The sequence below is a fragment of the Rhinolophus sinicus genome, chromosome 6 (assembly GCF_057876585.1).
Source record: "Rhinolophus sinicus isolate RSI-liver-muscle chromosome 6, RSI-T2T, whole genome shotgun sequence".
Lineage (NCBI taxonomy): Eukaryota > Metazoa > Chordata > Mammalia > Chiroptera > Rhinolophidae > Rhinolophus > Rhinolophus sinicus.
Genome location: NC_142506.1, coordinates 59,046,337 through 59,059,297, shown reverse-complemented (window position 1 = coordinate 59,059,297; position 12,961 = coordinate 59,046,337). Strand labels below are relative to the sequence as shown.

At 36.8% G+C, this 12,961-nt stretch overlaps 1 protein-coding gene across 4 annotated transcripts in view; it reads right to left on the bottom strand.

Moving 5' to 3' along the window:
• Positions 1-1,734: 1,734 nt before the first annotated feature.
• Positions 1,735-12,961, bottom strand: part of EPRS1 (glutamyl-prolyl-tRNA synthetase 1) — a 49,713-nt gene continuing 38,486 nt past the window's right edge. For all 4 annotated transcript variants that reach the window (XM_019742201.3, XM_019742281.3, XM_074317015.2 and 1 more), the window contains 8 exons: positions 12,721-12,822; positions 11,919-12,074; positions 11,423-11,620; positions 10,770-10,943; positions 9,536-9,696; positions 7,041-7,119; positions 2,197-2,261; positions 1,735-2,100 (listed from right to left, as the gene is read on the bottom strand). In XM_019742201.3, the coding sequence (XP_019597760.3) occupies positions 1,950-2,100; positions 2,197-2,261; positions 7,041-7,119; positions 9,536-9,696; positions 10,770-10,943; positions 11,423-11,620; positions 11,919-12,074; positions 12,721-12,822 (1,086 nt within the window). In that variant the 3' untranslated portion in view covers positions 1,735-1,949. The remainder of the gene's footprint in view (positions 2,101-2,196; positions 2,262-7,040; positions 7,120-9,535; positions 9,697-10,769; positions 10,944-11,422; positions 11,621-11,918; positions 12,075-12,720; positions 12,823-12,961) is intronic.

Genomic DNA, 12,961 nt, shown 5'->3' with positions numbered 1-12,961 from the left:
GGCCTTCAGACTGAAACTATACCACTGGCTCTCGAGTCTCCAATGCTTGCTGACTCGCCCTGAGTACCTTGGGACTTCTCAGCCAATTCTTTATAATAAATTTCTATGGACACCTACATCCTATTGGGTCACTTTACCTGGGGAATCCTGACTAATACACTGACTTTGATTAAATCATGACAACTTAGATGTAGCCCTAAGTTCGTTGGCATCTCATGATTACGCTCTAGTTCAGTTAATATTCCTAACAGTTAGACTTCTAATACCACCACATTGTGTTATGTTATCAAGTGGCACTAAGAGTTTCTCATTCATTCAACATGCAACAAATATTTACTGAGTTCCTACATGTGAAACACAGTGCTAGGCTCTGGGGACACAGCTGTGACAAAAATTCCTACCTTTATGAAAGTGGGGGGGGGGGAGACAGATAATTAACAAAATAAGTCATGAAGTGTATTGAATGTCAGATGGTAATACGAACGATTTGGAGACGTGAAGAGGGCCAGTGTTGGCATGGAGTGGAGTTGTAATTTTAAAACAAGTGATCAGGATAGAATTTACTGAGATGGTCTTTGAGTAAAGAGCTGAAGGAGGTAAGAAACTCACTTTCAACATGTATTTCTTAATCACATTTGGTTTTGGTGACACAAATTATTTTGAAATATCCCTATTACATGAGACTTAGGAAAATCTTTTTATAGCATTTCAGTACTATCGATGCTTCCAAGTTTTAAATCTTCCCAGTAAAGCTGAACAAGTACAATGGTTTAACATCACCTACTGAGCCATCAGAAATGTGTTTGTAGGTAATTTTAAGCCTGCTGGTGTGACAGAGTAGTGTGGATTTAATTTTCCAGGTATCTCCAGTACAGGAGAATTCCTGACGTGCTATTTCCGGGGAGATGCCATGATGTCCCAGGGGTCACAGAGGCACTGGCCTCTTACGAACAATGCTCGGCCAGTTTGTTCACCGCTTCGTCTCCGTGGCCACTTGATCACCGGGTTTTGCCTCTACATAAAATAGAACTACTTCAAGGAGATGAGGCCAAGAAGAGGAAAACAAGCCCCAAACCAGTTATAAGATAGATGACCAACACTAATAACTAGAATCAAATAGAAGTAGGTGATATGTCCAGACTCTCCAGTCAAAATGCCTTCTCTTCATTGTTTTAGGGAGTGTTCTGCTGCTCATCAAGACTCAAAGCCTCTCCATCAGCAGGACTAACGATCTGCTGTTATTGTCCAATTCTAGAAAACATATACTGACCTATTTGTTTTCTTTTTGCTGAAATGAACAACAGGCACAGTCACTTTTGTGACTGTCAGTCATGTGTCTAGTTAATGGCTGTCATCTGCAAGTAAAATAGTAATCATTTCTTAAAGGTACTGTCTGGATTCAGGTTTATGCACCCTCTTGAAGAGCACCACCACTTTTAAATGTTTGAGAAATTTTTGAACTTTTAGCTGAATCTTAATTTAGAAAAAAGCCAACTTATCACATGTAGATTTTGGGTGAAGGATTCCCTCCTTAACATAATTACTTACTGTAGAGTTCCTTTAAATAGTGAATTCCTTTAAAGCAGCCAGCTTCAAGCTTTTCTGTGATTAGTTCTACTCATCGGAAGCTTCAGGAAATTCCTACAAAGAGAAATTATTTTCATCTCTTCGTAGGAATTTCCTTGTAGTACATAATTCAGGTATTTCAGAAACAAATGAATACATAAAACAGTATGAATTCATGATATTTATTACTGGGGTAGATTACAGAAAAGTCTTTTTCCCACTGTTAATTTAGGCATAAGAATAGGTGTTTGTCTCATGTGACTTCCTTTTAGAACTTTTATTTTTTTAAAAATCATAAAACTGTCTCTAGCTGGGGAAATTATTAGTATCTTTTTTTTTTTTTAAAGTGAGGAGAGCTGGAGATGGGGGTGCAGTTCTATCCCTTAGTAACTACGACCAAACAAGGTGTAGTACTTGGCGGGGTTCTTGCCACAGACACATCTGGCCCCAGGTGGCAGCTCACACAGTGGCTTGAAGGGGATGCAAAGGCTCTTGGCTCCCATGGACGGAGCGCCAGGTTCAAGATCTTGATCCCTGAAATCAAGAACAAGAATTCCATTCAATATGCTGCACATTTCTATTCTTTCTCACTGCCATGCCTCACACATTTTATCAGTGAATCATATTTACCTGGCAGTGGTCTTCTTGATCCAGTCTTCACAGTCAATTTCCCCACAGAACGGAATCTGAGCGATCTAATAAGAAAAGGTATTTATAACTCCTTCCATGGTACAGAAAGGAACACTTGAGTTCTCTATTAAAACTTATAAGCATAAAGGATAGGTCTCCCAATCTTTTTCAGGACATGGTACCCTTGCAAACCTGCTAGGAACTTTGCTCCAAAATGCAAGAGATAGGGAAGAATGTCTATCCACTATTCAAAACCCACACGCCATAAAACATCAGGACACAACAGACATCTTTGCAACACAGACACTTAAATGTCCCGAGAAAGTGGCTGCAACATAGTGCCTGGGAAAAGGAACCAAGGGCGAGGAGACGTGGGTACAGACTCCAGATGTTTTCCCGCCACCTCCACCTCACATGTGGACCACGGCCTGCTCTATCAAAACGGTTACCAAGAGGATGGGGGGAGACGACCAACAATAAACTGATTTTAAAGTGTTGTTAACAGGACAACTAACGCCCAGGTAAACCTCACCTTATGCGCCTCACTGTTTTTAACATGTTAGAGGTGAAGTGAACCCTTTTTAAAGTCCAAAGGTATCTGAAAGCCAAACATCATTTTGTATTGGGAAAAAAACCCTTTCAAAATTGTTCTTATATATACAGACCATAGAGTATAATGGGCAGAATCAAGAGACCTGGGATTATATCCTAATTTTGAAATTCACTGACTATTTGAAAATCTCTAGCCCTGAATTTTCTTTTGTAAAATGTGGACGGTGGACTAAACAACTAAGATTTCCCAGTTGTGAATCCTAAACTTTTCATAGCGTATCCACTTCAAAATGAGATATGTCTGCAATCACATTTATTTATGTAACAGTCTTATAAAAACAAACAATCCAATTAAAAAATGGGCAGAAGACCTGAATAGATAATTCTCCAAAGAGGACATACAGATGACCAATAGACCTATGAAAAGATGTTCAATATCACTAATCATCAGAGAAATGCAAATTAAAGCCACAATGAGACATCACCTCACCCCAGTCAGAATGGCTATCATCAACAAGACAAATAATAGTAAGTGTTGGAGAGGCTGTGGAGAAAAAGGAACCCTCATACACTGTTGGTGGGAATGCAGACTGGTGCAGCTGCCATGGAAGGCAGTGTGGAGGTTCCTCAAAAAATTACGAATAGAATTACCATATGACCCAGCAATCCTTCTCCTGGGTATCTACCCAAAAAATCTGAAAACATTTATCCATAAAGATTTATGTGCTCCGATGGTCACTGCAGCTTTATTTATGGTAGCCAAGACATGGAAACCACCAAAGTATCCTTCGACAGACAACTGGATAAAGATGTGGTATATATACACAATGGAATACTACTCTGCCATAAGAAGAGATGAAATAGTGCCATTTGCGACATGGATCTTCAGATTATTATGCTAAGGGAAATAAGACAGAAGAAGTCGAAAACTATATGACTTCATTGATATGTGGGATATAAAACTGAAAGCAACAAAGGAACAAGACAAACACAGATAATAGTTTAGTGGTTACCAGAGGACAAGGGAGGGAGAGGGGTGGTAGAAGAAGATAAATGGGGTTAAATATATGGTGATGGAAAGAGAACTGACTGTGTGGTGAACACACAATGTGATACACACAGAATTGTACACTTGAAACCTATGTAATTTTACTAACCATTGTCACCCCAATAAATTTTAATTAAAAAAAAAAAAATTCCTGGAGCTTAGTGACTGTAATGGGCAGATCTAAGGCATGAATAATCCCCCCCCCCATTAGAAATGCTTCCTCATCAGCCTCTGATCAACTGATCAACTGCTCCCAGCCACACAGCCCAGGCTCAAACTGAGTCCCTCCTGCAAACTCTTCCTGTACTTGGGACTTGGTTAAACAGGTTTCCAAAGTCTTTTCTAAGAATAATGTGAAAGTAAGTAGAAATTAAGAAATTATAAAAAAACAATAATTCCTCAGGTGAACATTACTGCAACACAAGGAAGCGTTATCTACGTCTCTTACGTTCATTCAGTAAAATGTGGTAGCCTAACTATTATTTTGATAACCTGCCTTAGGGTAAAAAGGAGGTGATAAATTGGTAGGCAAATCCTAGGCGAAAGGAATGAGTGGGTGAAAGGAAGGAGGAATGGATGGTAGTAATATTTTGAAAAATTTTAATATAGAATTTATGCAATGAAAAGTGAAGCAAAAGCAAACCTAGAGATATAGGAGCTGAAATAATACAAAGTTACTTCCCTGTATTGAATCTTAGTAAATCATTAGCATTTATACAAACAAAAAGTATGATACAAAATGTACATTCATAAAAGTATTGTTTAAAATTCATTACAAAAGACAATATGGGGGAAAACTTTAATCATTGTCTCTATGCAATGATAAAAATATTAAGACTTAATTTCAAAGAATGTCTGGGTAATAAATTTAAGCTGGTTTCTTAGAAAATTTTCCTTTTATTAACTCACAATACTTATAGCTATATTTTTAATAACGTTAACAAATGTTACAGTAAGTAGTCTTATTTTTGTCTTAGAAAAAATTACTAAGCCTTGAGAAAGTATTTCTAAAATAGTAATTTTTAAATATTTAAAATGGTAGTAGAGCATGTGAAAAAAATTCAACTAAGTTGTTATTAAATGTATTTGGACTCATAAATGATAATTTTGTTAAAAAAAAAACATGTTTTAATTCTTTCTAGTTTCAAAGTGAAGTTTAGATGATAAAACCTGACATTTCTATTTATGCATATAGTTCATTAATGTGAAAGGACAGTATACATTTTCAGCCTATTTATTCAGCATGGAAAGGTTCTTAACTTTTTATTTTTTATAATTTCTACATCTGTGTTTTAAAAAGATACAACCTTCTACAATATATAACACCTTGTATTCTGTATCAGAAAATATTAATGACAAAAAATATCAGTACTCAAAGAACATAGTGACCAACAGATTGGTGTGTATGTCAACAGTAACAATATATATTATATGTAAATAATTTACATTTTTTCATTTCATTAAAACCATCCCCTTGGGAAAATTTATTGAAATCAAGTCCTACACATCATATTCTTTTTTATTTTTTTAATTTATATTAACAGGGAAGAGTAAAAAAAACAAATCAAACTTTCACCTACATTCAAGGTCCAAAGATCATTTCCAACTTTTCCCCTCTTAGTAAATACAATTTTATTTACAGTAGCCTCAGAGGTTGCTAGATGGCCAGTCGACACATCTAAGCTGACCAACATAAGGTGAGATGGATGACGCAACTGACTACTGAATACAGGAAACAAAATTTGCTTAGGTCTCTATGTACTTTGGACATACAACTAAAATACTATATTCTACTTCGGAATAGATGTTGAAAACCCCGAAGTAGCTTATCTAATATTAGAATGAAAGATATGATTCCACTAATATCTGCTGAGATTCATTTCTTTGAAAGCAATGGATTAACTGATATTTATTCTATTGATTTATTAATTCTTACGCAATGCCTTAGTAGACTGTACTGCAAAAGTGACTACCATATTTCTGTAATATAGGAAATTTTAAAATTCAATGGATGGAACAAAAATAAAATAATCATAAATAAATTATAGTGAAAGAAAAACTATGTGCTGCATCAGATGGCTTTCCATCCTCTAATCTTCTCTTAGAAGTATGTAGTTTGAGTCAAGTGACAAATTAAAGAAACCAGAGAGGTGGAAGATTACATAGGCAATAAACCAAGAATAACAGAAGGCTAAATGCTGAAGAATTAAGGATATGAAGGGCATTTTGAGAACATCTATTGTGTACTCATTTTACAAGTTAGTAATCAGGGAGACAGCGAGATGAACATTCACCCAGCTCAGGCAATAAGAGATGCATTAAGAGGTAATGACCGTAATTAATTAAAACTTTGCCATAATATTCTCAGCATGAATTTTTAAAAAAAGATACAGAGGAAAGGAAAGTGCATTAAACCTAGTCAGAAAAGAAAGCTCAATTCTAGTACCAGGTCTGCTTCTGTATAAGTTTGGGATAATTCATTTAGACTCTGGCCCATGGTTTTCTCATTTATAATGTGGAGACACAGGGCTGGCTGCATAATCAAACAGGTATACCAGAATACTAAAGTTCGTATGTGATTTCATTCCAGTAATTAATAATTTTGCAAATCAGGACTTCTTTATGAACATTTAAAGTTTTGGTTAGGAACATTTGCAATATATACCACATTTAAAATCTTAAAGAGCCATTAACTACGTAATTAGAAAAATCCATGTTTTAAGTTTTAAGGAACCCAAAGTACCCAATCATTCTGAAAAACAGGCTCAGCTGTGAGCAATACTCTTCCCTTATAACTCAGAAAGTTCAATCAATTAATATCTGGGTAAATATACAGTCAGAGTTGAAAGAAATGGACTTTTAACCTTATGTTAGGATCTACACGGCACATTTCTAAAGCTAAAACAAGGCTTGCTTTACAAACTTACATCAAGCTGAAAAAACAAAATGAAGATTTTCAGTAATGAAAACATTAGGGGCGGTACAGACTGAATGTTGTTTAGCCAGAATATCAAGCACGAGAAAAATCTTTTCTATAATCCGTTCGCAGTGTTATCCAAAAGTGATATAATGTTGTAATGCTTTAGGAAAACCAGTGGAAGAGTATATAATGCTGAGTAATATATAATCGTTTTGTGAGACTGGCCTTGAAAAAGGTAGTAATATAATGCTTAATTAAGTTCAGTGAGACTTAAAGTACCATTTACTGAAATATTTTCAAATTCAAACTTCTCAAGTCTCTTACCTTTCCAGAATCTAGCTCCTTCTGAAAGTCTTCTATTGAATTAGCCACAACCATGTGAGTCTTGAGGTCTTCAGAAGCCCTACCAAAAAATAATTTGAAAAGAATATATTTTTTCTTATTAATATGACAGGTTTTTTTTTTTCTTTTAAAAAAGAATACTTTAAAGAACAATGACCTGGAAGTCAGAAGAACTCAATTTGAACAGGCAATATTTGAACAGGCCTTTTATTATTATGGTTAAATCTCTGTTGACCAACATTCTATTACTGGCTATGCCACTTACTACCTATGAGAGTCTGGGTTATTATTTTTTTTTTTTTAAGATTTTTTTTTTATTGGAGAAGGGGAACAGGACTTTTATTGGGGAACAGTGTGTACTTCCAGGCCTTTTTTCCAGGTCAAGTTGTTGTCCTTTCAGTCTTAGTTGTGGAGGGCGCAGCTCAGCTCCAGGTCCAGTTGCCATTGTTAGTTGCAGGGGGAACAGCCCACCATCCTTTCCAAGAGTCGAACCAGCAACCTTGTGGTTGAGAGGATGTGCTCCTACCAACTGAGCCATCCAGGAGCTCAGCGGCAGCTCAGCTCAAGATGCCATGTTCAATCTTAGTTGCAGGGGGCAGAGCCCACCATCCCTTGCAGGACTCAAGGAGTTGAACTGGCAACCCTGTGGTTGAGAGCCCACTGGCCCATGTGGGAATCAAACCGGCAGCCTTCGGAGTTAGGAGCACGGAGCTTCAACCGCCTGAGCCACCGGGCCAGCCCTGGGTTATTTTTTAAACCTCTCTATTCTTAATTTTCTAAGTTTCTACGACAGTGGAAAAATACTGAAGTAAGTCTAACTATACCATATAGGATTGCTGTGATAATCAAATACCAAGGCATGAAAATGTTTTGATAAGGAAAAGCACATAAATATACATTACCAAGTTATTTTCACATACTATGTAATTCTTTTGTAAGAACCTCAGAATTTAGCAATGGAAATAACTATTATTCCACATTCCAGGTCACATATTATATGAGGACCACTCATGGGTGTGACCAAGGAAGAGAAAGGATATTTTTCTTTTCTAGATCTCAGCACTAAGACCAGCGGAACTCTGCCAGCGACTGCTAGCTAGCTGTCTACCAAACCTGTTTCCCCTTCTTCCAACATTTTTGTAGTGAGATGGGCCCATGTAACTAAGTTATAGCCAATGAGATACAGAGAAAGGAATATGCCACTTTCCAGGCTCAAGCCTTCAGTTGGAGAAAACAACACACCTTTATGCAATTTATATTAACAAATTTACTGAATAAAAATGTCAACAAAAAACTTCTTTTTAGCCACTAATGCAGTGGTTTTCCAACCAGGGGTGTGCATCTGAATCAGACAGAGAGAATTTTAATACTACAGATGATGAGAACCTATCTTAAAACTAATAAATCAGAAGCGCAAGGTGTGAGGCTCAGGTATATTCCTGTTCCCAAAGCTTCCAGGTGACTCTGAAGAGAATCCCTGGAAAAGGACCACTGCGCTAAATGCACCGTTTGAATGGTGGCAATAAGGACAGGCAGCTTCCTGATCTTTCCTCTCTGACAATATTACCTGTTCTGAGGTCAGATGAACTTCAAATACATGATTGATTTGTAGGTCAAATAAATCCTAGAAGTAACCCCTCAAGTGACTATCACTCCCACTTTACGGCATGCAAGCCACGAGAAGCAAAATCACTTGCTTAAAGACACAAAAGCGAGCACCAAAGCCAAGGCTCCAGTTAGTTCACTCCTGAAATGCAAGATTTACTCAGGCCCAGCATGAGTTAGGCATAAGATTTAGAAGATAAACAAGTAAGTAAGAGGCAGGCACTACCCTCCCCCAGGCTGAGCCTCTATCTCCAGGGGCAGTGGGCCTTCCTCTCTGCTTCAGATGGTAGGAGAGACGTAAGGTGCCACACATACGCTATGGACTTTCTAGTGCCTCTGCGTTGGGGTCTGTGATTCTACAAGACCCCTCTCCATAGGTCTGGGCAGCCCTGAGTCGCCTTCACCCTCACCCCCAGTCCCAAGAGGAGGTTCTTAGCCTTGGCTACACCTCATGATCTATTGACCTGTTAACACTATAGTTGCCAGGCCCACTCTAGACCGATTAAATTAACATCACTGGGGAGGGCCCACGCACTGGTATTTTTTAAAAGCTTCCCAGGTACAGCTGATGCGTATCCAGCAGGTGAGAAATCAATGCCTTATTGCCTCAGATTTATAAGTCAGAAAAGCCTGGAGCTGAAATTAACCCAAAGTAGTCCATGGGACTGACAGTCTATTGCTGCAAACCTAGTAGGGAACAGAAAGTACTTAGAAGAATAATCATGATACAAGTCAAAAACACAAAGAGAAGGTGAATTAAGAATCATGGGAGTTCAAAGGAAAAGATGACTTCCAGGTGGGCAGTTTCTTGGTCTCTCAGAGGTCCAGCGGGGTTGGATGATGACACACACATGCCATTTGAAGGAACTAACCTTGTGAAAAGATTAACATGGATATCTTCCAAAATAGCTTGAAGTTTGGTCTCAGCCTCATTTTCAGCAACTGTCAGCTTTTCTCCAGTATCTCTTCTGACAGCGACAAACTGACAGCTCTTCATATCACGTGGCCCAACTTCAAGTCTAATCGGAACTCCCTGAAAAACAAAAAAGGCAGTTAAGATGATACATGCATGTCTCTAGCTGAATATACACTTATTTCATGGCTTTATCAACTATACATCATAAAAATCCAAAAAACAAAGTTCTAACACAAACAATAAAAAAAGCAAGTACAATTCCTGAGATATTACAGAAACCTATTCCAATAAGAAAGCATAAGTCTAAGGGGAAAAAATGCACTTCCTAAGTGGTTCTAAGCTAAGAAAGCGCTTAATGGAGAAATGTGATGGTAGATATATAGATCAGAGTTCCTAACTTTTCTCACATAACAGCAAACATGAAAAAATTACATTCGTATGGCCCACAGGGGTAAAAAGAGAAGACTTCTTGAAGCGAAAGCCACCTCAAGCCACTGAGCAATCCCTTGGCACTTCCTGGACTTACTCATGACACAACAGTGTGCAACCCATACTTTTGAACCAGAATCCTGTGCTATGAAGGACACTAGTGGGACAACTCACAAAACCTGAACGATTTCTAGAATAGATGGTAGTAACGTATCAGTGTTAACATCCTGATTGCGTTGGTTGAACTGTGATGTAGGAGAATGTGTTTGTAGAGTGATGGGGCATCAGGCTAGCATCTTACTTTCAAATGGCTCAGGCAGGAAAAATTAATGATACTATCCAGCAATACAACTACTATTCTTGAGCACAAAAAGAAGGCGATTAGGGTCCATGTACCATTATCCTGATAGTCTATTTGAACAACTTCTTTATTATACGAATTCCTGGTATAAACATTTTAGTGTAAAAACTATATGAAGTTTATTAATCATAAACAAGGTCTTCAAGATCATTTTTATTCTAACATAATAAAAATTAGCTTCCACAAAAATGACTTTAAATTTAGAAAATACATAAACTTTAGATATCACTATTACGAAGCGCTGAACTCTGTCTTTGCTCAGTTTCAGTGAAGAAGAACTCACAACTAGCAAAATAGAGAAAAGTAATGAAAAAGCCTTGTGTTTTATAAAAGTATATATAGAATAATAAAGAAAATCTGAATCCAAATTGGGAGTAAAAGATGCAATTGAAGAATTTACCTTGAGCTCCCAGTGATTGAATTTCCAACCTGGAGAATAGTTATCTCGCAAATCAACTCTAACTCGAATATTAACACTGAGTAACCGCCTTTGATAATCAGTGCATTTTGCAATCAGAGCATCTCTGTCTTCTGCAGAAAGTGCGTTGGTAATGCCACAGGGAATAACCACCACCTAGAACCAGCACAGTGTCACACATTTATACAAGGAAACAGCATACAGAAGTAATGAAGTCACATTACTACATAACGTCCAGGAGTCAAAACCTGCTAGTGACTACAAATCTTAACACAAATCAACTTGTGTGATTTCTAATCGACACAGAATGTCTGCCAATTAGCTGCACTGCTTGTCAATGCTAAATGCATTTTCATTTGACCTATGTTTCATTTAACCCATTATAAATCATTTCAAAAAATGATTTCTAAAAGAATTTTATATAAAGTAGCTAAAAAAAAATTGAGATTAAAAAACAAGAACACAAATGGTATACGCAGTTACACAATGTACTATAGGTCTAGACTGTAATATAGGTTGTTTCTGTATCAGCGAAATCTACCTGAATGACATTCAGAAAATCACCTTGAAATTTCCTTTAGTAAACATGGCTTGTATGTCATAAAAGGCATGATAAACAGAAATGGTTTCCTTACCTGAACACAGGCGACACGGGGTGGTAATACTAAGCCCATGTTGTCCCCATGAACCATGGTCATAACACCAATAGTTCGAGTTGTCAGGCCCCAGGAGTTCTGATAGGCAAATTGCTTCTCTCCTGGTGTCTTTGGATCTTCAAAAACGATTTCAAACATTCTGGAAAAATTCTGCCCTAAATGATGTGAAGTTGCTCCCTAAAATAGAAATATGGGCTCTAATTTTAATAATTTGTTATGCCGTTGAAAATAAGATAATCATGTCTTAAAATGACACTAGTCCTATTTTATTTCCCTGATTTTTTATCTTAAATATATTTTTAAAACACAACTGATACAACAAAGAGACATATATGCTTAAAATTAGAATATGGTCTAGAAAGTACACGAACTACCAATTTTTTAAGAGTCTACTTCTCTGATAACAAGTAATTCGCTGCCTCTGCCCACAGGTTGTGCTTAGTCACCTATGAATCCCACACAGCAGCCCCGATACCTGGATAGCTCTTCCACTAGCAGATATAAACGCTTCCACTGTAGTGGTATAATCTCCTCCTGCAAATTTCTCCTTTTCAGTCTTTCTTCCCTTCACAACAGGAATTGCCAGGAGGTCTTCATATATCTGAGCATATAAGTCAAGTATCTGCAAGACCTGTAAACATTTGTAATGTTTTAAAAGTGCTCAAATTTATGGTTTACTTATTTATTATAGATCTATAAAACTGTACTATTTAAAGCTAACTGTGGTGGGAAAAACCTTTTTATTATTGAAAGGTTAAAGCAGCCAGCATGAATTTATTAAGGAAGACATTCCTACAAAGTAGTATGAAAAGAAGCTCAGGAACTTTTAAAAATGTACGTAAATTTAGAATGTAAGACAAAATTAAGGCATTTGAAAGATATACAATAACCAGAGTGAAAATTTCCTGAAGATTAATTTCACCCATGGGATTATAATTTCTTCTATACACTGAAGTTCAAAAATATTTTCATCTGAAAATTTAAAAAAACAGCACATTTTCCAATAAAATTTCAATAAGCAGTGTCTTAAGTCCATGTACATTTGAATTCACTTATTCTTGTCTTTTAACAAGAATACGTGAACTTTAGGTAACAAAATAATTTATAAAGAAATCCTTTTAAAGTTATGTGAGATCAGATCAAATTTCAACTTATTAAATGATTACTAATAGTTAACACTGCATTACTTACAACTGGAGAAAGAAAAAAAAAAGCGCAGCGTGGACAAAGAAATAGAACATAACATTGAACTTAAAGAGGAAGACTTCTTTTTATACCTCTTCTGCTGCTTCTTCAAATGTCGCAAATGCACTGTGTCCTTCCTGCCAAAGGAATTCACGGGTACGCAGGAAAGGCTGAGGGTGCTTGAACTCCCAACGCTGGAAGAAGCAAGAAGACAATTTGGTCATTAGGGCAAGCTTTTCAATTTTTATTAATAATTGTATGTGGTAACCAGAAATCATAATTGGGATCCAAAGTCCTTCAAAAATGCTTCCATTCCCAATCCTTTGAACATAC